This window comes from Miscanthus floridulus, chromosome 6, assembly GCF_019320115.1.
Source record: "Miscanthus floridulus cultivar M001 chromosome 6, ASM1932011v1, whole genome shotgun sequence".
NCBI classification, from domain to species: Eukaryota; Viridiplantae; Streptophyta; class Magnoliopsida; order Poales; family Poaceae; genus Miscanthus; species Miscanthus floridulus.
This window is the reverse complement of record NC_089585.1, coordinates 106,058,873-106,082,046: the sequence shown is the minus strand read 5'-3', so window position 1 is coordinate 106,082,046 and position 23,174 is coordinate 106,058,873. Positions and strand designations below refer to the sequence as shown.

At 49.3% G+C, this 23,174-nt stretch overlaps 2 protein-coding genes and 1 pseudogene across 2 annotated transcripts; 1 reads left to right on the top strand and 2 right to left on the bottom strand.

Annotated features, from left to right (window-relative positions):
• Window positions 1-519: 519 nt before the first annotated feature.
• On the bottom strand, window positions 520-2,053 carry LOC136458934 (uncharacterized). Its single transcript, XM_066458836.1, has one exon. The coding sequence runs from the start codon at window positions 1,878-1,880 to the stop codon at window positions 807-809; it is 1,074 nt and encodes a 357-aa protein (XP_066314933.1). The 5' UTR covers window positions 1,881-2,053; the 3' UTR covers window positions 520-806.
• A 1,860-nt stretch (window positions 2,054-3,913) lies between these two features.
• Window positions 3,914-14,624, bottom strand: LOC136456495 (GTP-binding protein At2g22870-like). Its single transcript, XM_066456399.1, has 4 exons — window positions 14,018-14,624; window positions 12,608-12,677; window positions 11,585-11,747; window positions 3,914-4,621 (listed from the first exon to the last, which is right to left on the bottom strand). Exons 1-4 carry the CDS (start codon window positions 14,505-14,507, stop codon window positions 4,403-4,405), a joined length of 942 nt encoding a protein of 313 aa, XP_066312496.1. The 5' UTR covers window positions 14,508-14,624; the 3' UTR covers window positions 3,914-4,402.
• Window positions 14,625-21,687: 7,063 nt separating this feature from the next.
• LOC136460972 (uncharacterized) lies at window positions 21,688-23,090 on the top strand (annotated as a pseudogene).
• Window positions 23,091-23,174: the final 84 nt, after the last annotated feature.

Here is a 23,174-nt window from a genome sequence, read left to right as displayed (position 1 = left end):
AAACCGGCGATTGGAATAAAAAGCGGAGTCAGATGCCGGATGGATTGTGGACCGTGTTTGTCAGAAAAAGAGTTCTTTTTGTCAGAGTCGAAAAGATGATACAGAACATAGCTTAGCTAATCCATTGCTATATCTAGTGCCGCGAAACAAACCCACGCTTCTCAAAACGTGACGAGCATTCACAGAACGCACCGAGCTCCAAAGTACCTTTTTTTTTGCCACATAAGTAGCTCATTATACACGAAAGAAGAAAAATATATACATTAATAACAAGGGGACTAGAGAGACAAGTAGGGATAAAAACGGATCGGATACGAACGGATATCACTGATATTATATTTGTTTTTATATTTCAGTTCGGATTCGGATTCGAATATAGATAGTATCAATCATGTCGGATAGAATACGATTTGATATCGATATCATAAATATACGATTTTAGTATTCAGATACGGATACGGTATTGAATGTTGAATATCTAGTCCCGGATACGGACAGATCTGAAGCCATCTAAACGGATTCGGTCTCGAATACGATAAAAAAAAAATCCGTAATATGTACAGTACACACCAGGCCAAGCTCACAAAATTAACATGAACGAGACTAAGAGAGATTACCCATCAGAGAGACAGAGACTACAGAACAGAGTCTGCATTACGCAGTGGTTAGCAGGGCAAGGACGACAGAGCCAAATGCACGTACGCACGCAACAAAGCACATGCTCAATTCTATTGCCATTACTTCTGACAAGGTTAATCCTATCAACGTGACAGCGCCGCCGGCCGATCGCGGGTGACGAATAAAGCTCATGGAAAGAGCGTATCCCGCACGTCGGCGAACGCCGCGAGGATCGCCGGGTAGTGCCGCGGCGAGTTGAGCACGAGGTACGTCTCCAGCAGCCGCTCCGCGCTGTGGTCCCCCTCGCCGTCGTCGTTGCCGTCCCCGCCGGCAGCGGGCCACTCGGCGGCGATCATCTCTTGCATGGACTTGCGGAAGTCCTCGTACGGGTCGGCGGAGCGCTTCACCACCGCGAAGCCGCCGTCCGTCGCGGCGGACGCCGTGGAGCCACGCGGGAGCTCGAAGCTGTACCGGCAGCTCTGCGACGCGCCGCGGCGGCGCGCGGCGGAGGCCGGTGCCGGCGGCGCGCGGCACGGGCCCGAGACGGACGCGCGCGCCCTGGTGGTGGTGGTGGTGTTCTTGCGCGGGCAGTTGTAGAAGTCGGACGAGTCGGACGAGAAGCTCCGCGACGAGAAGAGGTTCCTCGAGTCCTCGTCGTACTCGTCGTCGGAGGACGAGCTGCTGACCAGCCGGCGCGACGAGTGCGTCGACAGCCGGCGCGAGGCGCCGTTGGTGTTGGAGCTGGCCCGCTCCTTCCACCTCGCCACCGGCGGCAGCGGCGGCAGGTGCGCCACGAACGGGGACGACGGCGGGCACTTGCGGCCCTCCCACTCGCCGCCGGTCTCGTGCGGCAGCCCGCCGGCGGCCGTGGACCGCCGCTCCGCCTTCCTGCCGGCGTCCGCGGCGTCGAGCGCGAGGAGGGACGGGTCGGCCGCGTCGACGGAGCGGCGGCCCGCGCAGTCGATGGTGATGTGGACCCGCGGCGCGGAGAGGGACAGGCGGCGGTCGACGATCCCATTCCCATTCCCACCCCCACCCCCGGGCTGCTTCTTGCCGCTGCCGAGGCTGGAGTAGGACGGGAATGCCAATGGCGGCGGCGGCTTCACCTCGCCCTCGTTGTCGCGGCGCTTCCTGCCACCGCCCCCCGCGCGCCGGGAGAACACCGAGAGGATCGCCGCGAGGCGGTGCTTCAGCTTCTTGCGCCCGGTGCCGGCACCAGCGCCCCGCGCGCCGGATTCCTCCATGGCCTCGCGAAGGTGCATGCGCTCTTGCTTGATTCCGCCCGCCGGTTGCCTTGCCTCTGATCGTGCGTGCGCGGCGTGGGGTGTTGTGGTCTGTGGAGAGAAGGCGCAGGCGTTCGCGGGAGCGGGTGTTGGTCTATCGCATTCGTGCCGGGCTAATGCGGCCTCGCGCGCGCGGCTTTAACCGCCCGAGCCGCGAGCTAGGAACAAAAAACCGCCAGGTCCGGCCGCCCAGGTCTCCAGACAGACAGAGACATGGTGCCGTGGTAGGAGTGGGCAACCTCGGGTCGTGGGCGCGCTCTCGCTTCGCTCGCACGTAAACGTAAGTGGGAGAGAAGAGATGGCGCCGTTACGGCCGTACAGGTACGGTCACCACGTCGTGCGCGGCCGCCGGGTGCCGTATTCGCTGTATCCCCAGATGCGTTTACTAGTCTTCCTGGATTTAGCTTATGAACAAGGAATACGTACCAGACTGGTGCAGTTGGGGATGAAAACGGATCGAATACGGACGGATATCACCGATATTATATTTGTTTTCATATTTCTGTTCGGATTCGGATTCGAATACGGATAATGTCAACTATGTCGGATAGGATACGATTGGATATCGACATCATAAATATGCGATTTGAGTATTCCGATATAGATATAGTATCGGATGTTGGATATCCGAACTCGGATATGAACAGATCTCAACTCCTCTAAACAGATTCGGTTTCGAATACGGTCGAAAAATATCCGTACCGTTTTCGTCTCCAGCGCTGCAGTGCGTCGCATTGCATGGGGCCGGGCGTGGGCGGCTCGTGACTCGTGAGCGCCGCGCTGCGTGCACGTGGAACGCTGCGTGTTTTCGTCGGAGTCAGCTGGTTGAAAGTAAGCTTTCCGTGAAGTGAGGGAACAGCTACAGCTTTGTGATCGCACACTGGCTCAAAGCAGAACACGCAGGTGCAAGTGCAAGGCAGGCGTTGGGCCGCAACACAGTTTGGGTAAAGTAAAGACACGGGACTAGTAGATTGATCAGTTGGCTGTGTTTACTGTATACTTGCTGCTTTCCGTGCGATCAACTGCCCTTTCTGCAAGGCTGCAACTGCCCCCCTCCCCCTCCAGACCCAGTTACTGTGCATGACTACATTGGAGCCGGCGAGTACCGGGCATTGACTACGGCAACTCCACTCACCACTCTGCAACTGTACACCACTGCCGCGGCACAACTGTCTACTAGTATAGAAAGAGCGTACTCACCGCAGAGAGCTCTACTCTGTGCGGGGTCTCGAAAATGGTGTCAGTGGCAAGCCTTATTCTTGCCTGTGCAATATGAGGAGACCGCGACTCGAACCCGGGACCTTCCGATCACAGGCGGTAAGACTCTATCGCTTACATCAGGCCCGCTCTTCAACTGTCTACTAGTATAAACGTTCCAAAAAAAAAAAACAAGAAACAAAACACACCAAAAAAAACTGTCTGCTAGTATACTACAAGTACGTATTTTACCGTACCATTACGAAAGTAACTGAAGCGTCGAACGATTCCTTAGCCTTGCTTGCACACACCACCAAGCATAAAACAACACCTTGTTAGCGTGCTGTTTCTCCATGGCATCAGTACGCGCTGATTGCATTGTTTAGCGGCGAATGCGTGCTCCAGCTGTGGTTAGGCAGGTGAGCTGTTCTCTTGGATTATACAAGCATCTATCTATCACGTAGACGGCGCACGGCTTTTTAAGACGAGGCCATAATACGGACAAACATGTGTTTTTTTTAAGAGGAAGACACGGGTGTCAGAACTTTAAACTACATATAGGTGTAGGACAGGTGGACTACCGAAACCCTATGGTCTGGGAGTATTCGGGCTGGTCTTATCTGGCAGCTTATTCGTTGGCTTATAGATTATGGTATAATATTTTTCTGTTAAACAATCAGCCATATAAATCAGCACAAACGGCTTTACATCCAGCCGATCAAGCATTCCGTCTCCAGGCAAACCTGTACCGGTCCACCGGCTCTTCTCTCAGGTATATTTTACGTACATAAGACACTGTATGATAGAAGGGGATCCCAATAATGTGGCGCCCTCAATACATTCTGTATCTGTACACAACAAAGCCATTTCTTAACAGGTCAAGTTCATGCACCTTCTGCCATGTGTATGCTGCAGGCTCCAAGGGAGCCTGGAGCACATAAGTAACAAACAAAAAAGTCAGATTCCCGCTGATGATTAGCTGACACCAGGGTATATTAATAATTTAACCCCACAGCATGCACAAACCTATAATCAGAAGGGAACAAGGGGAAAACGTTGGGATTGTACGTGTACACAATAGAAAAAAACCCAGGATCAGCTGATTTTAGCACCTTGTCTGCATTCCCAGAGTATTGATTGGGTAATCATGTACAGGGGTCATATTGGACAGTTATAACAGCTCAAAAGGCGGATTAGTTGGTGCAAAGGCCTGATTGCGGAGGTGCCGACTGCTCATGCATCAATGAGAGAGTGCTCTGTATGCCGTTTCAGTTGCTTCGATCCGGTTTAGTTATCATTGCATCTCAATGCTTGAGCCAATAATTCCTAAGCTGAGACATGTGCAGGAGTATCTCATCGCGGCCCTGGTTGGTCACGCTGCTCGTCATGATCCAAGGAGGCGCAGCCTCGAAGTATTCACGGATTAGGCTCTGGAAAGTTTTCACGTTTTCTTCAGGTCTCCTGCCGCCATTCTTCTTCTTCTTGCGCTTGTCACATTTTGTGAACACAAGGGTCATGGGAACCTGAACAGAATGTGGATAAACCATTAAAACTAAACAGTGCCAGATTTATTGCTCAACAACCTATAAATAATCCTCACATGGGTAAACAATAATGCATGTTTGATGCAGATGTGATGGCAAGCACATTTACTAGTTACTACATCTGACTGTACAGAAGTCCATCCATTACTGTATGTCTGAAAAGGAGTATGTTAGTTGGTGTCCCCAGGACCATGGCTCATGCCAACATAGGTCGTCCAACGAGAATTATTTTGCACTAGATTGCAGGAAAACAGAAAAGAGACTAGGTGAAATAATGGTTCGTGGTGAAGGCAGCAGGACAGAGGAGCATAAGGAGGTGGGGCTGTTAATTGGTCCCTGCCCAAAGAGGATTATTTTGCACTAGATTGCAGCAAAACAGAAATGAGAGTAACCGAAATAATGGTTCGTGGTGAAGGAAGCAAGGACAGAAGAGCATAACTGCATAAGAAGGTGGGGCCGCTAATTGATACTGACTGGGTAGGACAACCGGTCCAGGGTTTGAGAGTTGAGGCCTGGTTGTGAAGGTTGGGTGGCTGTGGGCACTGGCGCACTGCAGTATTTACGCGAAGAATGGAACTGGATCTATGCCCAGGACAGGAAAAGGTTTAAAAAGGCATGAAGCTAACACCTTTTCGGAACTTTTTAGTACAGTGTACTAGTATATGTCGGACTGTTACCAGATCCTTTTCCTTTTTACTCTGTATAGTCTTATAAATTTTAAAAATGAGGTAGGGGGTCCAGATTCCAGAATTAAGCTGCACTCTGCAGACTTCGTTGGGTTTTGAAAAGGATAGCACAAAATACAAACAGCAGGCTACATCATAAACCCAATGGCAAAATGCAGAAACAGAGAGCCCATTGCAATTATGTCCTAAATGATCGAATAATTTCATGATAAAAAAAACTTAGGACTTGCCAAGTTAAGTTCTTTGTGTGAGCAAATAAGTCAGTAATAACAAATTCTTGGTTTGCTTTGTCCCAGGACGTCAATATGCCTTCCAAGTTCTAACTCAAACCTCTAGGAAAAGATTGATTGCTGCTGCCTAAAGTCTAATACAGTGTCACATTTGTTCTATTGGACAAGTATACATTGTTAGAATATATATGTGTTGTGCGTGTGTATATGTTGGGCGTGTGCCTGGTATAGCCGGCCAGCCCTATATATGGTTAGAGAGATATCAGGAGATCTCGGCAGGTCCTATTTCTATAAGCCACCAGATCTCCTCTCCTATATATATGTACAAAGGTCTCTCCAATCAATTCATCTACGATTCCACGCAATCCTAATTGCTATCATGGTATCACGAGTCTAGAGTTTCCTTCCCCACCCGCCCGCCGATCTTTCCTGTGTGCGCAGTTTCCGCAGCACCGGCCATGGCTGGCTCACCTCCATCCGCTTCCCCGCTCGCTCCGCAGCCCCCGCAGCCCTCGAGCGCGGCCTCAGGCGCCGTCACCGACGCCTCGGCTGCTGCCGCCGCTTGCTGCTAAGGAGACGCGCGCGCGGGACGACGCCGCACGACTCGCAAAGGCGGAACGTGCGCGCGTGGCCAAGGCTCGCCACGACGCCGCCCTCGCCCGCGTCGCAGAGGCGGACTGCGTGGCCGCCGCCGACGCCCGTCGCCGTGCCGCCCTGGCTCGCGCTGATCTCGAGCGCGCTGCGACCCAGCCGCTTCCCGGCAGCGATGATGACGCCAGCGACGCCTCCGGCGACGACGATCACGTCTCCGTGGCCGGCGACGCTACGCATCTCCGGGATGCCTTGCTGCAACACGAAGCTGCTGCCCTGATCAATCTGCACGCCCAGGCTGTGGCTGTGCAGAACATCCGCCTCCTCGTGCCACTCACCCTCGACGTCTCGTCCACCTTCTACGGTCGGTGGCGCGAGTCGCTCCTCCACGTCGTCGGCCGCTACTCCCTGGAGAGTCACGTGCTATCCGATGTGACCACGCCCACCTCCCCGGACTGGGTCCGCATGGACTGCGTCGTCCGCACGTGGATCACCGGCACCATCACCGACGCCCTTGCCGACACTGTGATCGAGCCGGGCAATACTGCTCGCACTTCGTGGCTCGCCATCGAGTCCCAGTTTCGCGGGAATCGCGAGACTCGCGCCCTCCATCTTGACGCGGAGTTCCGCAACTTCAAGCAAGGCGATAAAGACATCACCACCTACTGCAGGAAGCTCAAGGGCATGGCAGATGCTCTTCGTGACCTCGACGAGCCCGTTCAAGACCGCACGCTCGTCCTCAACCTCCTCCGAGGTCTCAACGGTCGGTTCGAGGCAATTGGCCTTCATCTTCGTCGTGGGCGCCCCTTCCCTACCTTCCTGCAGGCACGCAATGATCTCCTTCTCGAGGAGCTCAACATGGAGGCGACGGCGCCGGCTACTGCCCTCACCACTACTACTACAGCGCCATCTACTGGTTCGCGACCACCTTCTGCTCCAACTGCACCTTCAGCCGCGCCTGCACAGCAGCGGCAGCAGGCGCCGCCTCAGCCCTTCAACAGCGGGGGGTGGGGGGCAAGCGTACCCGGCGCGGGAAGCGTGGTGGCGGCGGTCGTGGGCCAGCGAACACCAGCGGTCAGCCCGCTGCTCCAGGAGCTTCGGGGTCCTCCGGCTGGCCCAATCTTCATCAACCATGGGCTGGGACCATCAACATGTGGCCTGGACCCCGCCCAATGACGCTCCCACATCCTCAAGCACTTCTGGCCGGTGTACAGCAGCCAAACGGTGGCCAGCAGGTACCCCATGCGCTGCTGGCCGCCGCCCAGCAGGGCTGGGGTGTTCACCCTGGTGTGCAGCAGTGGGCAGTACCACCAGCCGGCCTATACAGCCCCGCTGTTCCAGGATGGGATGCCTCCAGCTTGGCGTCCAACTTCCAGACGATGTCACTCCAGCAGCCCCCTCCACCAACTGGTACTTTGACTCCGGGGCTTCTAATCATATGACTTCAGATGCTGGTATAACTACTACTCCTCATACTCCACGTTCATCTTTTCCATCTCATATTATTGTCGGTAATGGGCACCTTCTTCCCGTTACTTCCACTGGCGTTACCACTTTACCTAACAATCTTCATCTTAATAATGTCCTTGTTTCACCTGGTCTTATTAAGAATCTCATTTCGGTTCGCCAGTTTACTTCCGATAACAACTGTTCTGTGGAGTTTGACCCTCTTGGTTGTTCTGTGAAGGATCTTCATTCTCGGAGAGAGATCGTCAGGTGTGACAGCTCCGGTCCTCTTTACCCACTGCAGCTTCCGGAGTCCGCCTCTGCTCTCCTCGCCGCCTCCAGTCCTTCACTTTGGCACCAGCGTCTTGGTCATCCCGGTCATGAGGTTTTGTCTACGCTAGCACAGTCATCTGCCATTCCATGTAATAATAGTGCTAGTCATACACTTTGTCATGCTTGCCAGTTGGGGCGTCATACTCGTTTACCTTTTCATGCGTCTACCTCCAGAACCACTCATATTTTTCAATTAATCCATTGTGATTTGTGGACATCACCAATTCCAAGTGTTTCTGGGCACAAGTATTACCTTGTTGTTCTCGATGATTTTTCGCACTATCTCTAGACTTTTCCGCTACGACTAAAGTCCGACACCTTTTCCACACTGTCTAACTTCTTTGCCTATGTTACTACACAGTTCGGTGTCACTGTTCAGGGCATCCAGTGCGACAATGGCCGCGAGTTCGACAATCACACTTCCCGCGCTTTCTTTCTTTCTCATGGCGTCCAGTTACGCATGTCCTGCCCATATACATCTTCACAGAACGGTAAAGCTGAACGCATTATCCGCACTATCAATAATGTTGTTCGCTCCCTTCTTTTTCAGGCTAGTGTCCCACCAGCCTACTGGGTTGAGGCTCTTTCCACCGCCACACTCCTTAATATTCTTCCAACCAAGGCACTCAATTTCTCAGTTCCCCATACGGTTCTCTATGGGGCTCCTCCATCCTATGAGCATCTTCGTGTTTTCGGTTGTCGCTGCTACCCCAACCTCTCCGCTACCGCCCCCCACAAACTCGCTCCCCGCTCCTCCTTGTGTGTCTTTCTTGGTTACTCTCCTCATCATAAAGGCTATGCTGTCTCGACCGGTCTTCCAACCGGATCATCATTTCCCGGCATGTTGTCTTTGATGAGTCATCGTTTCCCTTCTCAGAGGACAACACTCGTCCCACCCCCCAGGACTTCGAGTTTTTGGACTCTACAGACCCACTGGTGGCTTCCCCAGTGCCATCATGTTTTATGCCTGCAGGTTCTTCTGGCGCCGCCACCGCACAGCCACGTGCGGCTCTTCACCCCGGGAGCAGCGCCCCATGGCGTGCTGCTGCTCCTCTGGCCTCTGGCGCCCCTACACTGGCTGGACCCGCTCCCTCGACAGCCAGCCCGCTAGTGCCCAGCAGGGTTTCACCGCCCGGTAGCCTCAGCCCGGCATCGGTCGGCCCTGCAGCATCACCACCTCGCCCGACTGGACCTCCGCTCGGCTTTCAGCGCTGGGCTGGTCACGTCTACAGCCGGCGCCCTCAGCCTCCTCTGCCTGACTTGGCTGCCCGGGCGCCGGTGCCACCAGTTTGGTTGACGTACAGCCATCGACCGCGGCCTCCTCCGTCGCCGACTTTGACTACTTCACCTCCTCCGCCACCGGATGTTATTGCTGCTTTCCCTCGTGGGGCAGTTCCCATCGTCCCTATGGCCAACCAGCATGCCATGCAGACACGTGGGAAATCTGGTTTTCGACAACCGGTTACACTTCAGGCGACCACCTTGTCACCGATTCCACGGACATATCGGGTCGCCCTTGCTGATCCTCATTGGCGTGCAGCTATGCAGGAGGAGTTCTCGGCCTTACTTGCCAACCACACTTGGGATCTTGTTTCGCGACCCCTGCGCTCCAATGTAGTGACTGGCAAGTGGATATTTAAGCACAAGCTCAAAGCAGACGGTTCTCTCGAGCGTTACAAGGCTCGCTGGGTTCTTCGTGGCTTTACACAGCGCCCTGGCATTGACTATGACGAGACCTTCAGCCATGTTGTGAAGCCTGCCACCGTTCGCACAGTTCTTTCTTTGGCAGTCTCCCACAGCTGGCCAGTTCACCAGCTAGATGTGAAGAAAGCATTTCTCCATGGGACACTCTTAGAGACCGTCTATTGTGCCCAACCAGCTGGTTTTGAGGATACCTCTCGCCCAGACTTCGTCTGCCGCCTAAATCGGTCTCTATATGGCCTGAAACAGGCGCCTCGTGCTTGGAACAGCAGGTTCGCCTCTTTTCTCCTCCAGTTGGGTTTCGTTGAGGCTAAGACGAATACATCTCTGTTTGTCTATCGACGGGGTTCAGAGATTGCCTATCTCCTGTTATATGTGGATGATATTGTGCTGACTGCCTCATCAACGGATCTGCGCCAGCGCATCATTGCAGCTCTTCAGCGTGAATTCTCTATGAAAGATTTGGGAGAATTCCATCACTTTCTGGGCATGCAGGTACAGCGCACTAGTTGTGGACTCTTCTTGTCCAACCATCAGTATATGTTGGATATACTAGACCGGGCTGGTATGGCAGACTGCAAGCCTTGTTTCACACCGGTTGACATCAACCCCAAACTTTCCGCTGATGGCGCTCCCATTGCAGATCCTACAGATTTTCGGAGTCTAGCAGGAGCTTTGCAGTACCTCACCTTCACACGGCCGGACATTGCTTATGCCGTGCAACAGGTGTCTTCACATGCATGACCCGCGTGAGCCTCACCTTGCAGCCTTGAAGCGCATTCTGCGCTATGTTCGTGGCACCTTGGAGTTGGGCTTACATATTACAGCTTCCAGTGCACCTAATCTCATTGTCTACTCTGATGCGGATTGGGCTGGATGTCCTGACACTTGTAAGTCCACATCAGGTTATGCAGTGTTTCTAGGGGACAATCTCATCTCCTGGTCCTCCAAGCGCCAGAACACAGTATCCCGCTCTAATGCAGAAGCTGAGTATCGTGCGGTCGCCAATGCCATTGCTGAAGCCTCTTGGATACGACAGTTGTTGTCTGAGCTGCATACACCTCTGCACCATGCCACTTTGGTCTACTGTGACAACATCAGCACCGTATATATGTCTTCCAACCCCGTTCAGCATTAGCGCACCAAGCACATTGAGATTGATCTTCACTTTGTTCGAGAACGAGTGGCCCTAGGTGCTGTCCACGTTCTTCACGTCCCAACGACGTCTCAGTTCGTTGACATCTTCACCAAAGGCTTGCCCACTGCTGTCTTCACGGAGTTTCGATCCAGTCTCAACGTTCGCTCCATCGAAGCTGTGACTGCGGGAGGATGTTATAATATATATATGTGTTGTGCGTGTGTATATGTTGGGTGTGTGCCTGGTATAGCCGGCCAGCCCTATATACACACACGCACAACACATATATATTCTAACATCCTCCCGCAGTCACAGCGTCGATGGAGCGAACGTTGAGACTGGATCGAAACTTTGTGAAGACAGCAGTGGGAGGAGGAGATCTCGGCAGGTCCTATTTCTATAAGCCACCAGATCTCCTCTCCTATATATATGTACATAGGTCTCTCCAATCAATTCATCTACGATTCCACACAATCCTAATTGCTATCATACATCTTTCATTATGGTGAATCAGTCAATCATAGTTAACTTTGACTAACAAGAACAGATAGCATCCATACACATTGTGTGTGAAAGCTAAAATGATTGTAAATAAATCTGGTTCAGCTTATTGCTAGAATCATGTGCACACAAGATTTTCAACTTGACAAACTGGGATATTTCAGCCTTTAGACTTCAGCAGCATTATTTTCTATCGCTCAGATCAACTAGATTATCTACTAACAATATCAAAGAGCACTCCTAATGCATATGGATGAAAGAATTATGGTTAATTAGTTCATAAATTGGAGTTCAGTCGTTTCAGAAGTATGCTTACCTTGTTTTGACCAAGCCAACTAGCATAGTCAAGATCAATCTTCTTGGCAGGTATACTTGCATCTATAAGGAGAAAAACAGATACCAAATTCTCCCTACTGAGAAAGTAATTTCTGGTAAATTCATCCCAATTGGTACGAGCCTCCTGTGGTGCAGAAGCATATCTGTTCAATAAAAGCTCTTGTTAATGCAAGAAAATGGATAATATCTCGACTAAATATATCCTCCAACTAATGGGATGCAAATTTATTTTCTATATTTGTGAATTCATGTCTCACTGTTATACATATGACAAGTAACAGGTAGTCTGATTAATTTGCCCAAAGAAAAATCCAAGATCATGCAGCAACGTAGAGTTTTTTAGATATAGATCGAAGTCAAATACATAAAAATATTAGGCACAGACATTCTCAGTCAATATTGAGTCTGTAAAACAAACTTTTGAACTCACAAACACCAATTTGATGACATGGTGTTTTTCACATTTAGATTTTACTATAAAACCGTATCTCATTCATGCATATACTACCAATGCAAGATGTTTCATAATCTTATCAAATGAAAAACTCTTTCTTACATTCTTACTAGTTTCTTGGACAGACCATGCATTGGCCTTTATTGCCAGATCCATTCCAGTAATATTTGCAGTAGCAAGGCTCTGCCCTCCCCCCTCTATTTATCCAAGAGATGGAAGGGCAGAGCTCTTTTTTGGTGAAATAAATAAAGAATAAAGTCAAAAAGGGTTTGATTAGGATTGTTTAAGCAACTCCCGTAATTCTTAACCCCTTGCCAATTGATTCTGACTTGTTTTAGAGGATTAAACATGTAACATCATATGGCACCTCATCCATTTCTATGTGAAGAATATTTTCAACCATAAGAAAATATAAATACGTTCATCTACATGATTTTTTTTTAAAACTACTAGTAAAACTAGCCAACTTGCTTGGGACTAAAAGGCTATGTTGTTGTTATTGTTGTAGTAGAAGTAGTAAAACTAAAAGTCTGCTGGTCAGTAGTTTACCCATAACCAGGCAAGTCAACAAGATACCAGCTGTCATTTACTTTGAAATGATTGATACACTGGGTCTTCCCTGCAATAATGAAAATAACCAACAAAATTAACGAAATGAAACAAGCTTCTCTGTACAGTTACTGCTGTTACCTTTATTAACTTTCTGCTGTACAGATGCAGTATATCTCCAAAGTGTAAAACCAAAGGTGCACAAATGATCAAGCCGGAAGAACTGAAGAAGACTAGGTTGTGAATTTGCAGAGATATTTTCTAGAGATAAAATTGATGCCAGAGCATAATTTGGTGGATTTTAGAGATAACTAGTTATAATCCCGAACCAGACAGTTTTGTATTCTCACATGGGACAATAGCACTTAGAAGTTAGAAGTAAGAAGCTGGGGAAAAGTAGTCTCAAATTCTAGTTCCATGTGATGGTAGCTCTTAAATAAAGCTAAACATGTGAACAGAGTACCTGGTTGACAAGAGCTTCCAAAAGATAAGCATTACAACAAGGAATGGTATTTAGATTTTAGATAAAGCCAGGACAACACATATGGCCATGGTAAACCAAAGGGAGTTCAGCTTAACAGCAACTCCAAGAGCCTCTCTAAAATTCAATGTCTATATCTCTATTTGGAGAGCCATCCCATGAATATTCTCTCTGTATATCTCGTGTCTCCAACGGAATCTATAAGATCCGTTCTCTATACTCCAATGGCTTATCATAATTTTCCTTATGTGAAAAAGGTCATGATAGAACTACCATATATTGAATTTAGAGAGCGATGTAGAGAATTAATGGAGCGAGAAGGATGATTTTGGAGAATGGAAAAAAATGAAGAGTGGTTTAGAAAGTCTATTGGAGCCTTGTATTTTTGTTTTCTAAATTTTCTAATAAAGAGCCATATAGAGGTTCTCTTGCAAATGTTCTAAGGGGTGTTTTGTTTGTGGAATAGATTAGTCCATCATTTTCTCACTTAAATTTTATTTGGTTGTCGAATGGAATGAGTTGATCCATCACTAACTCATTCCTCATAAGCTATTAATTAGTATAAGCATGAAGAATAGAGTCATTTCACCAAATTTGAGGGATGGACTCATGATGCACCACCTCATCTAGGATGGACTGATTCCTCAGACCAAACACAATTCAAACTGCAGGGGCAACGGGCTATCTCAATTCCACAAAACAACGCTTCCTTCAAACACAACTGCGCGAATTCACAGATTCTCCCGACCTTTCACGGTTTCACCAACTCTGACAGTAGCTACAGCTACCGAAACCGATGCACTATCACCTTCAGATTCACTTGCTCAACAAGTAGGACCTCTGTTAACCACTAATCACTAAATCCTAAACTCGATAACGCTGTAGAGAGAACCGTACAAGGCAATGATCCAGGCAAAGCAAAAACTTACCAGGCTTCTTGGAGGTGAGTGCAAGGCGCTTGCGGCGGACAAGCGAGTTGAGCAGCGACGATTTGCCGACGTTGGACCGGCCAACGAGTGCGAACTCCGGTAGACCGTCCCGAGGGCAGTCATCGGGACGCACGCTGCTCTTCACAAAATCTGCGTTGACCACCTGTGCGTCACCGCGCGCGTATGGGCCCAGCACGACGTTGGAGCCCTTAAGGACCCGTGCGCTCACGGCGTCCTGGTCCCCCGCATCCACGGTTGCCCCGGGCGGCACGAAGAGGCAGTCGAGCGGGAGCTTGGCCTGCACCTTCCCCTGGGGCGCCCCCTCGTCGTCGGACTGGTCGACGGTCTGCGGTGCCGCGAGGTGGGACAGCGCGGAGAAGCGCGGCGAGAGGGAGAGGCGGAGCGGCAAACGGGAGGGGCGGAGGATGGTGGAGGTGTGGGTGGAAGGAACGAGCAGTAGGCGAGGGAGGAGGCGGTGGTGGAGGAGCATGGCCGCCGCCGGCGGTCAGGGTTTTTGTGTTTTTGGAGGCGGGGAGAAGGATAAGTGTGAGGAGAGTGGAGTGAAGGACCTGCGAAGAGGATTGGGTGGCACCAGAACGGAGACTGCTGGACGAGCCGTCCGATTGAAAAACACTGTAGACAATTGAATCTGACTCAATTTTTGCATATTACTGCACTTCATATTAGATGCCAACTTCGATTTTATTTTTATTGAAGAAAAAAGCAAGTATATTCTAAAATATATTTCATAGAATATTTTTGCTGAGTTGTACAAAGTTGACAACTATGTGATAGATAAAGGTACATGTTTGCCACATTATATTTATATCATATATTTATACAGAAATCTAATGTTTAAAAGCTTAAGCCCCGTACGCCTAAACTACTTCAGCAGTATTTTTTTTTGCAAACGAATAATGTTTTCCTATCATAATGCTCACAAGTCACCATGACTTCAAGTTAAAGATCCCATCGTCTTCAGAGCATAGAAATTTCAACTGTTCATGTATCCTTCGAGAAATTAGTCCCCATTGAACAGGGTCGGTTAGGCTATTTGAAATTGTCGAGGTACACCAACTTACTGAACTACCACCAGCGCAATGTAGTGTGTCCTCTCAGTTTATACAAAATATTTATTGTATGTCAATAAACCATAGTTATAGTTACTCATATAAAGACGTTACATAGGTTCCTCAAAGGAAAAAACACCTGGAACATAGCATGTAGCAACTTAAAAGTGCTTACAAAGAACCGAGTAGCATTATGTTTGTCAAGTTGACATTACCACATCTGGCAATATTGCAGGTTACAAGAACTTCCTCGGTGGTCTTCCTGCATCCTCATCTTGCATGTGCTGCAATACAGAAACTTTCAAAAGTAAAAATCGAATAGAGCTTAGCCTAATTTCAGCTGGTTATCTTTAACTGATGTTATATCAAGTAAAACATCTTTAAACCATTTGCAACTATGACAAATCAGTGCTGTAATGATGCATGTAAAAATGTAAATCTAGCACGACAATATTTTCACCTTAAGGACTTGTTTGGATGCACTCGTATTAGAATCGATCTATGTGTGTTGAAGTGGACTGGGGTGAAAAATTTCCACCCCAATCCACTTCGATACATGTGGATTGAGGTAAATACGAGTGCATACAAACAAAGTACCTTTTCCATGTTATGCAAGATTACAATAACAGAGAGAGAGAGAGAGAGAGAGAGAGAGAGCACGTTCATAAGCAATACCCGAAGTGAATATGAGAATGTGCAATTGTCGCTTATTGGCAACTGTGCTGTAGATTGTTTTCAGCTTCAAATTAACGATGTTGGTTCTGTTTTGTTTTGAAGCAACATGTAGTAAGTCATACTGTTGTGCAATTTAACAAAAGTACACCAAGACCAAAAAAAAGAAACACAATAAGGCAATAAAAGGCTTAACAATCCAGTCCTCTTTCCAAGGGGGCGAACAGGGATAGGGACTACCCTATCACCCCTCCACTAACAGAGTCGTGTTTGTGAAAAGCTACATGAAAACTAAGAGTGACATCCCCCTTAACCCATCGTAATCAACATGATGACAATTGAATAACTTTTGTTGATCGAACATTATTACACAAAGGTTATACTATGAATTCACAAGCTAAGGGATTTGGGACACATTTGGTGTAATATTTGGGCCAGATGCTCAAAGTGTTACAATGTTCTCCACCACTCCAGTGCAACTCCAGGGTAATGCTATATATGGATATGGATGTTTCTTGATGCTGAACTGGTGACATGGAATGTCTGAGATGCCTTTTGGGGGGAAAAATAATTCCAGTCCTGGCTGATATCACTCATATCATGAACTATATCATATTTAAACTAAGAAACAAGATGGACTTGGACAGCAATGATACAGCATGCTCTAGAGAGAGATAATCTGAGGGTCAAAGTGGGCAAGGAAATCAACCTTATGCGGTTATACTAGCTGAGCAATCAAACAATATCAATTACAACTGTCAGAAAATACTTTTTGGGGAATAATAGATGCATTAATGAATGGTAGTTCAAGTACATATATAGACATGAGCTCGACGCCCTCAAGTATACGGTTCTCTACTATCTCACATACAGATACACATCAGCTAACACTCCCCCACAGGCTGAACAGGGAAATGTGCCAAGCTATCAACCAGTGGCGGTAACACCAAGCAGTAGTATTTGACACCCTTCAATCAGTGGCAGTCCAATAATCGCCCGTCGGGATCGCGGCGGCTATAATTTCAATAACAATTTGACCTCCTCCACTCCCAGCACCCCTGTGTCACTCCCATCCTTTCTCAACCCATGGATGGGAATGGTTCAGGTGTGGCCGCATGGGTTTCCTACTAGCTTGTTGGTATCTTGGGCTTGTGCAACACCGTGGACGCCTCCTGTTCTACATATGCTCACTGCAGCCTACCTGGCACTGCTGGTTTTCCACGCCCAGTTTCTCACACCAGCTAGCGTGCAGCACTGTTCCAGTATGGTGGTTTTCCCACACAACAGAAGCAGCCTGCAACGTTTTGGTATCCGATGATGTGGTTCTTGGGATCAACAGTCCCTTGCAAACGCTTTCAACACCATGAGTCCATGACATTGACTTGGTCCTGTCCACTGGTGAGTAGTACATGGACTCGGGTGCTTCCTCGCACATGTCATTAGATGCCAGTATACTCTCTTTTTCTTGCTCACCTTCATCTTCCACTCATTCATCCATCATCCATCATTGTAGATAATGGGTCTATGCTTCCAGTTACTTCTACTGGCTTGTTCTTTTGCTACCGTGCGTGGTCCCCTTTTCATTCAAAATGTTTTGGTTACTCCAAACATAATTAGAATCCTATTTCTATTTATCGTTTCAGGCCAGACAATAATGGTTCCATTGAGTTTGACCCCTTTGGTCTTTCTGTGAAGGATCTGCGCACACAGAGCATGATTGCCAGGTGCAATAGAACCTGCGAGCTGTGCCCCTTCAGTTGTGCCTAGGCTGTTGCTGCTACCGCACCCACGACCACACTTTGGCATCGTCAACTTGGTTCGCTCATGAAGCCATTGCAAAGATTATTAGTTCTACTGCCATGCCATGTAACACAAGTACTAGTAGCAATGAACCTCGGAGTCATGCTTGTCAGCTTAGCCCCCACATGCAGCTCCCTTTTAGTTCATCGCATTCACGAGCTCTCAATAGTTTTGAGCAACAGTCAGTGAAGGGAGGAAGGCCGGGAAGGGTCAGGTTGTGTTGCATCAGAAAAAAAAATACGCATTCCGAACCAGCAATAGGGCAGCATGGCAGATGGTTAACAGGAATAGAAGATGGGAGAGAAACCAGTGACACATGAACAGGTGACCAGGGAAACTGATCCCGTGATGGCGATTGCACTGGGGTAACGTTGGCTAGGGTAAGTGGAAGCACAAAGGTCGAAGAATCTAACCATCTCGTGATACCATGAAAGAAGATAGTTTTTGGGATAATAGATGCACTAGTCGATGGTAGTTCAAGTACACACAGCTCGTACACGTGCATGGACCTCTCCCATCTCACGTACAAGTATATGGCAACACATAAGTTAACAGCAACACTGATGCTAAAACATGAAAACAACAAGAATTTTTCCTATTCTCTGTGTCCCAGAGACCAGTAGACAGTAGTCGCCAACTTTTCTTACTGGCCAGGGGAAGTCAGTATTCTCTACTTGGATTACAGCAGAGACTGCGATATATATAAAAAGGAAACGAAATCTTTGATGTCATTGAGAAGGTTCAGGGCTGGCTAAACACGGGTGAAGTGTTATAATACCATCAACAAGATTTATCAATTCACATTTCCATTCGAGAAAAATGATACATATACGGTTATATAAGAACCTGAGTGTGTAATGCTACAATGCTTTGACCTTCTAAGCAACAAGCCAACAAATTAGTACCAATATCAGGATGGGCTCGGCTCTCAACATGATTTCAGAACCATTCTCATTCTCACCCGCAAAGGGATTCTCGTTTCACAATTCGATTTGGATGAAAGTTCGAGCCCATCCTGATATATATATCAGGATGGGCTCGACTCTCAACATGGTTTCAGAACCATTCTCATTCTCACCGCAAAAGGATTCTAGTTTCACAATTCGATTTGGATGAAAGTTTGTTAAAAATAGGAACTTAATCATTCCACCGCAACGAATGCGTCTTATCTGCAGCAAGAGCCCGATCTGAATCTAGGTGAGCCACCCTAACAGCGAAGGAAAATGATCCATGAGAGGGGAATGGAACGTGCGTACGAATTCGCGGACGATGCCCTTGTAGACGAGGATGGGGACGGCGAGGCCGAAGAGGCCGACGACAGCGAGGCTGCGGCGCGTCCAGCGGAAGTTGAACTCGAGGTTCTCCCGGCCGGCGTTCCACTCCTCGATCCACTTGTTCTTGTGCACCTCCATCCCGCCACCCATCTTCTCTTTCTCCTCCCTTTCTCCCCTCGGATCGCGCGGCTCGTCGGCGACGGGTGGAAAGCCCTATGCGGCGGCGGCGAATCTGGTGGTGCGAGTGTCAGAGTGTACGGCCGTGCAAGGCACTACCCAGCCACTACTCGGTTTTTCAAAATAGACCCCCGAATGTTCCGTTATTTTTTTTCACCTTTCAATTACATGGAGCACATCAACAAATTTAGCAATCGCATCTTCCCTGTCGCGACTCATCCGTCAGGGGTCTCTCCAGCGGTTCAGCCTATTGTTCCTTCCTCTTTCTCTCCCTCTCGTCTTCTCAACTGACGGAGGCGGAGATGGCATCTGGCGCGGCGGAGAAGGGAAAGGCCCTGGCGGACGGGGCGGAGAGCAAGGCGCGGCGGGCGCGGGAGTGGAGCACGTGGGCGATGAAGAAGGCCAAGGTGGTGGCCCACTACGGCTTCATTCCCTTCGTCATCCTTATCGGCATGAACTCCGAGCCCAAGCCGCGCCTCGCCCAGCTCCTCTCCCCCATCTAGGCTGGCTCGATTGATTCCCCGTCGGGTGTTCTTTGCTCCGATCCTCGCCGCGAGCGCATTCGGTTCCTAATGCGTATGTATTTTTACCATTTTCTTTCCGTTTGATCTAATACAATTGGGTCTCAAGTTTAGTTGTACCCGAGTTTGGGATTTGGGATGAAGTGGCTTTCGAGTCCAAATCCCCAGAAGTTCGTTTAAACTTTCAACCAAACATCAGAAATTACTTGGACAATCTCCCAAGTTCAGTTCGTCATAGGTAGGAGCAGGTTTGTTCGGATCATGGAAACATTCTCCCTGTTTTGCAAGATTGAACTGTATGATGAGAGATTGAATCGTTTCGTATCGCACATTCCTCATTTCAAGCATGCCCCACGCTCTTATGAAAACTGAGAATCTCTTCATTTCCCACCGGGTTTCAGGATTAACTTTTTTTTCCTGCTTTGTGCTTTGCTAGCAATAGTTCAGGCGGATCACAGTTATTCCGAACTTAAATTTGTAGTAGGCTAGGGCTAGGGTAGCAATATTGTAGGGGTAGCAATATTGTACGGAGTGGCAGGGCTCTGTCTCCTTCGGAAAATGGCTCCGGTTTCTAGCTTATCAGAAGGAGCAGCTCCTCTGAAGAAGCTGAAGCCATTCTGAAAAAACGTTTGACAAAATGGTTCCTTCGCACTAGACGACGTGAACCCACAGCAAAGAGCTGTGCGAAGCTCGTTTTTGAGGCTTCTCCTGCGCAGGCAAAAAATAGCTCCGGCTCTTGACCGGCTCCCCATGCGGAGCTTTTTTTAAACAGGCGTTTGGCACAGCTCCTACACAAGCCCTGCCAAAATGGCTCAAAGTGAGCGAACAAAATGGTTTCGATGAATGGCCACTCAAACGGGAACCTACGGCCCCCCTCTAAAATTTAAATTTAGTCTAAATTATGTGATGTTTGACACTAATTTAAAATATTAAATGTAGTATATCCTTATGTTTAGTTTTTCTAATTAGTATCAAATATCCGATGTGATATCTACTAAATTTTAATCTCTGGATCCAAACACCCTAGTTCTATCGCACATTGGCACATTGTTTCGACGTTGCGGTAACGCAGGATGGTAAACCTTGCCGCTCTAATACGTGCATGTCCCTTGCGCCTGGAAAACACGGCACTACTATTCACCGAACGGTAATGAAAACTCAGAGACACGGCTGCGGACACACGTACGACTCTTTTAACTGACGTGCACGCGTCCATATATATTGTGATGTGCAGTTCCTCTCTCTAACGACGGTTCTTCTTCGCTTGGATGACGTCCTACAAATCCCTAACCGCCCCGCCCACAGCTGGTCTCCACTGTCGCCCTGGCCAGTGGCTACCTCGTCGACGATCTCATCGGCCGCCGCCCACCCCCCGTCGCTTGTTCTCGTCCTTCCCTAATCTCAATCGACTATCTCTATCGCTACCTCTAACTGTCGTCGCCTCGGATGTCGCCTTGGCAGCCAACGACCTAACCGCCCACCACTCATCGCCGCTATGTCGCCCTCTCCTAACCTGACCTCGTCCACCCATTGTCTTTCTCTGCCCGCTCAACGGCGGCGCCACCACCTGGCCGACCGTCAACCCCCCCCCCCCCCCCCCCCCCCCCCCCCCCCCCCCCCCCCCCCCCCCCCCCCCCGAGAAGACCTCTCCCCCCTAACTGGAACTAGAGGGAGGGAAAACGCCGCTGCCTCATGTCGTGCCAGCCTCCTATGCATGTCCGTGCGTTGGCACTAGTCGCGGCGCACACGCGCTCAATAAGGATTTGGCAAGCCGGCAGATACCGTCAGGACTGATGATATACCTATGTGTGCGTCGGCAGGCATCCATCCCCGAGCCCACACCGTTCGCGTCCCGCCTCCGTCCCGGCGTCCGGCACTTCGGCTTTGCCTCCCGTGTCGTGCCGGCCCAGTGTCTTAAAAAAAAAAAATCGTGCAGGCCCGGGCCAGTCGGGCACCACCCGCCCGCCCGTGTGGTGCGCCGGTGGCTCGGCGCTCCCCGCGCCCATATCGAAGCCAGACTAACCCAACCCGCGGCAATCCACGCGTCCCTCCCCCTCATATACCGCCCCTTGCCTCCTCCGCTTCGCCCGCCCGCCGTTGCCGTAGCTTCCGTCCGCAACCGCCGCGGCCGACACGCACACCGATGGCCTGACCAGCTCCGGCGCATGCGGCAAGACGCCGTCGCCGCCGCGCCCACGGCGGCAGGCGCCTCGCCGCCGATCCCCCTCCCGATGGATGCTGTGGTCATCGATATCGAGGGGGCGCCTTTGCAGGCGGAGGCCGCCGGGCTGGGGTGCCGGATCTGCCACCTCGGTCCCGAGGACGGCGAGCCGGCGGTGCCAGGTTCCGAGGTGATACGTCTAGGCTGCGGCTGCAAGGACGAGCTCGGCGCCGCGCACCGGCAATGCGCCGAGGCGTGGTTTAGGATCAAGGGCGATAGGTATCCCTCGCTCCATCCTGCGCTGGATCATCTGGATCCTGTTGCTCGCTTTCTTTGATATATACATATATGTGCAGTGCTCTGGGGTTGGGATGCGGGATGGGTGTTTGCGCTAATTCCCTAGCGAGTGCTGCAAGCCTGCAACGGTACAGGGGCTGTAGAGGCGTTGTGACTGCACATACGGTGAATGGTGATGGCTTAACTCGTAGTAATTCGTAAGGGAGTATTTGATCTGAATAGTTCTAGGGTCATACCAGTTTCTCAGGCAAACTCTAGAATTCACATTGGGCCGCTGGAACAATGCAGCTATTTACTGCAACCCTACACTAATACTAGCATGCCTTTGGCTTGGTCGACTATTTATTTATATCTGAAGCCGCAGGTTCAAATGTGGAGCATCCAATTATACTCATGAAAGCAAAAACATTGATTACCTGATGAGGCCTCCTTTTTTTTTTTGGGAAAAGATGATGGCGTAGATGAAGCAAAGAACTATATTCGTGCGCTTTGGTTGCTGGGCCTGTACTTTTCAGTTTTTGTATCGGTGATCTGTGACTGCTTTAAGGCTTTATGTCACTCTCATGTGCAAGCTGCTTACCTTTTCACATACACTGTTATAAGACCAACTGATTGAGCAAGGTTTTCGTAGTTTGCAGCTAGCAACACTTCGTGCTTTCACAATCTCTTATTGATTTGTCATCTTCATGCTTTCACAGTCTCTTATTGATCTGTCGTTAGATCTCTGGAACTTGTGTCAAGTGACCAAGCATTTTAAACCTTCAGTTTCCATGCAGGCGCTGTGAAATATGTGGTTCAGATGCCAAAAATTACCGGGTTGGAAGTGAAAAAATTCATGGAGCAGTGGCATGGCGAAGAGTGGTACACACCCAAACTACTGAGGAGAGAGAAAGTCATTGTTGTTGGAGACAGCAGCCCTTTTGTAATTTCTTGTTAGCAAGCTTACTGATTGTTTTCATGCTGCCCTGGTTTCTCCGAGTAAATTGTGTTTTGATTTTGATGCCACTATTGGGCTGTGTGGATTCACAGCTTGTTAACTCGGCTACCATCCTAAGGATGGATTGTGTAGATATCCATAGGCACAACCACAGCACCTCCTGAAATATATATTTTTTAAGAAATTCCCTTTCGATATACTTACATTTTAATCTCCTGGATGCTTAATCAACTGAAAGATTACTTTGA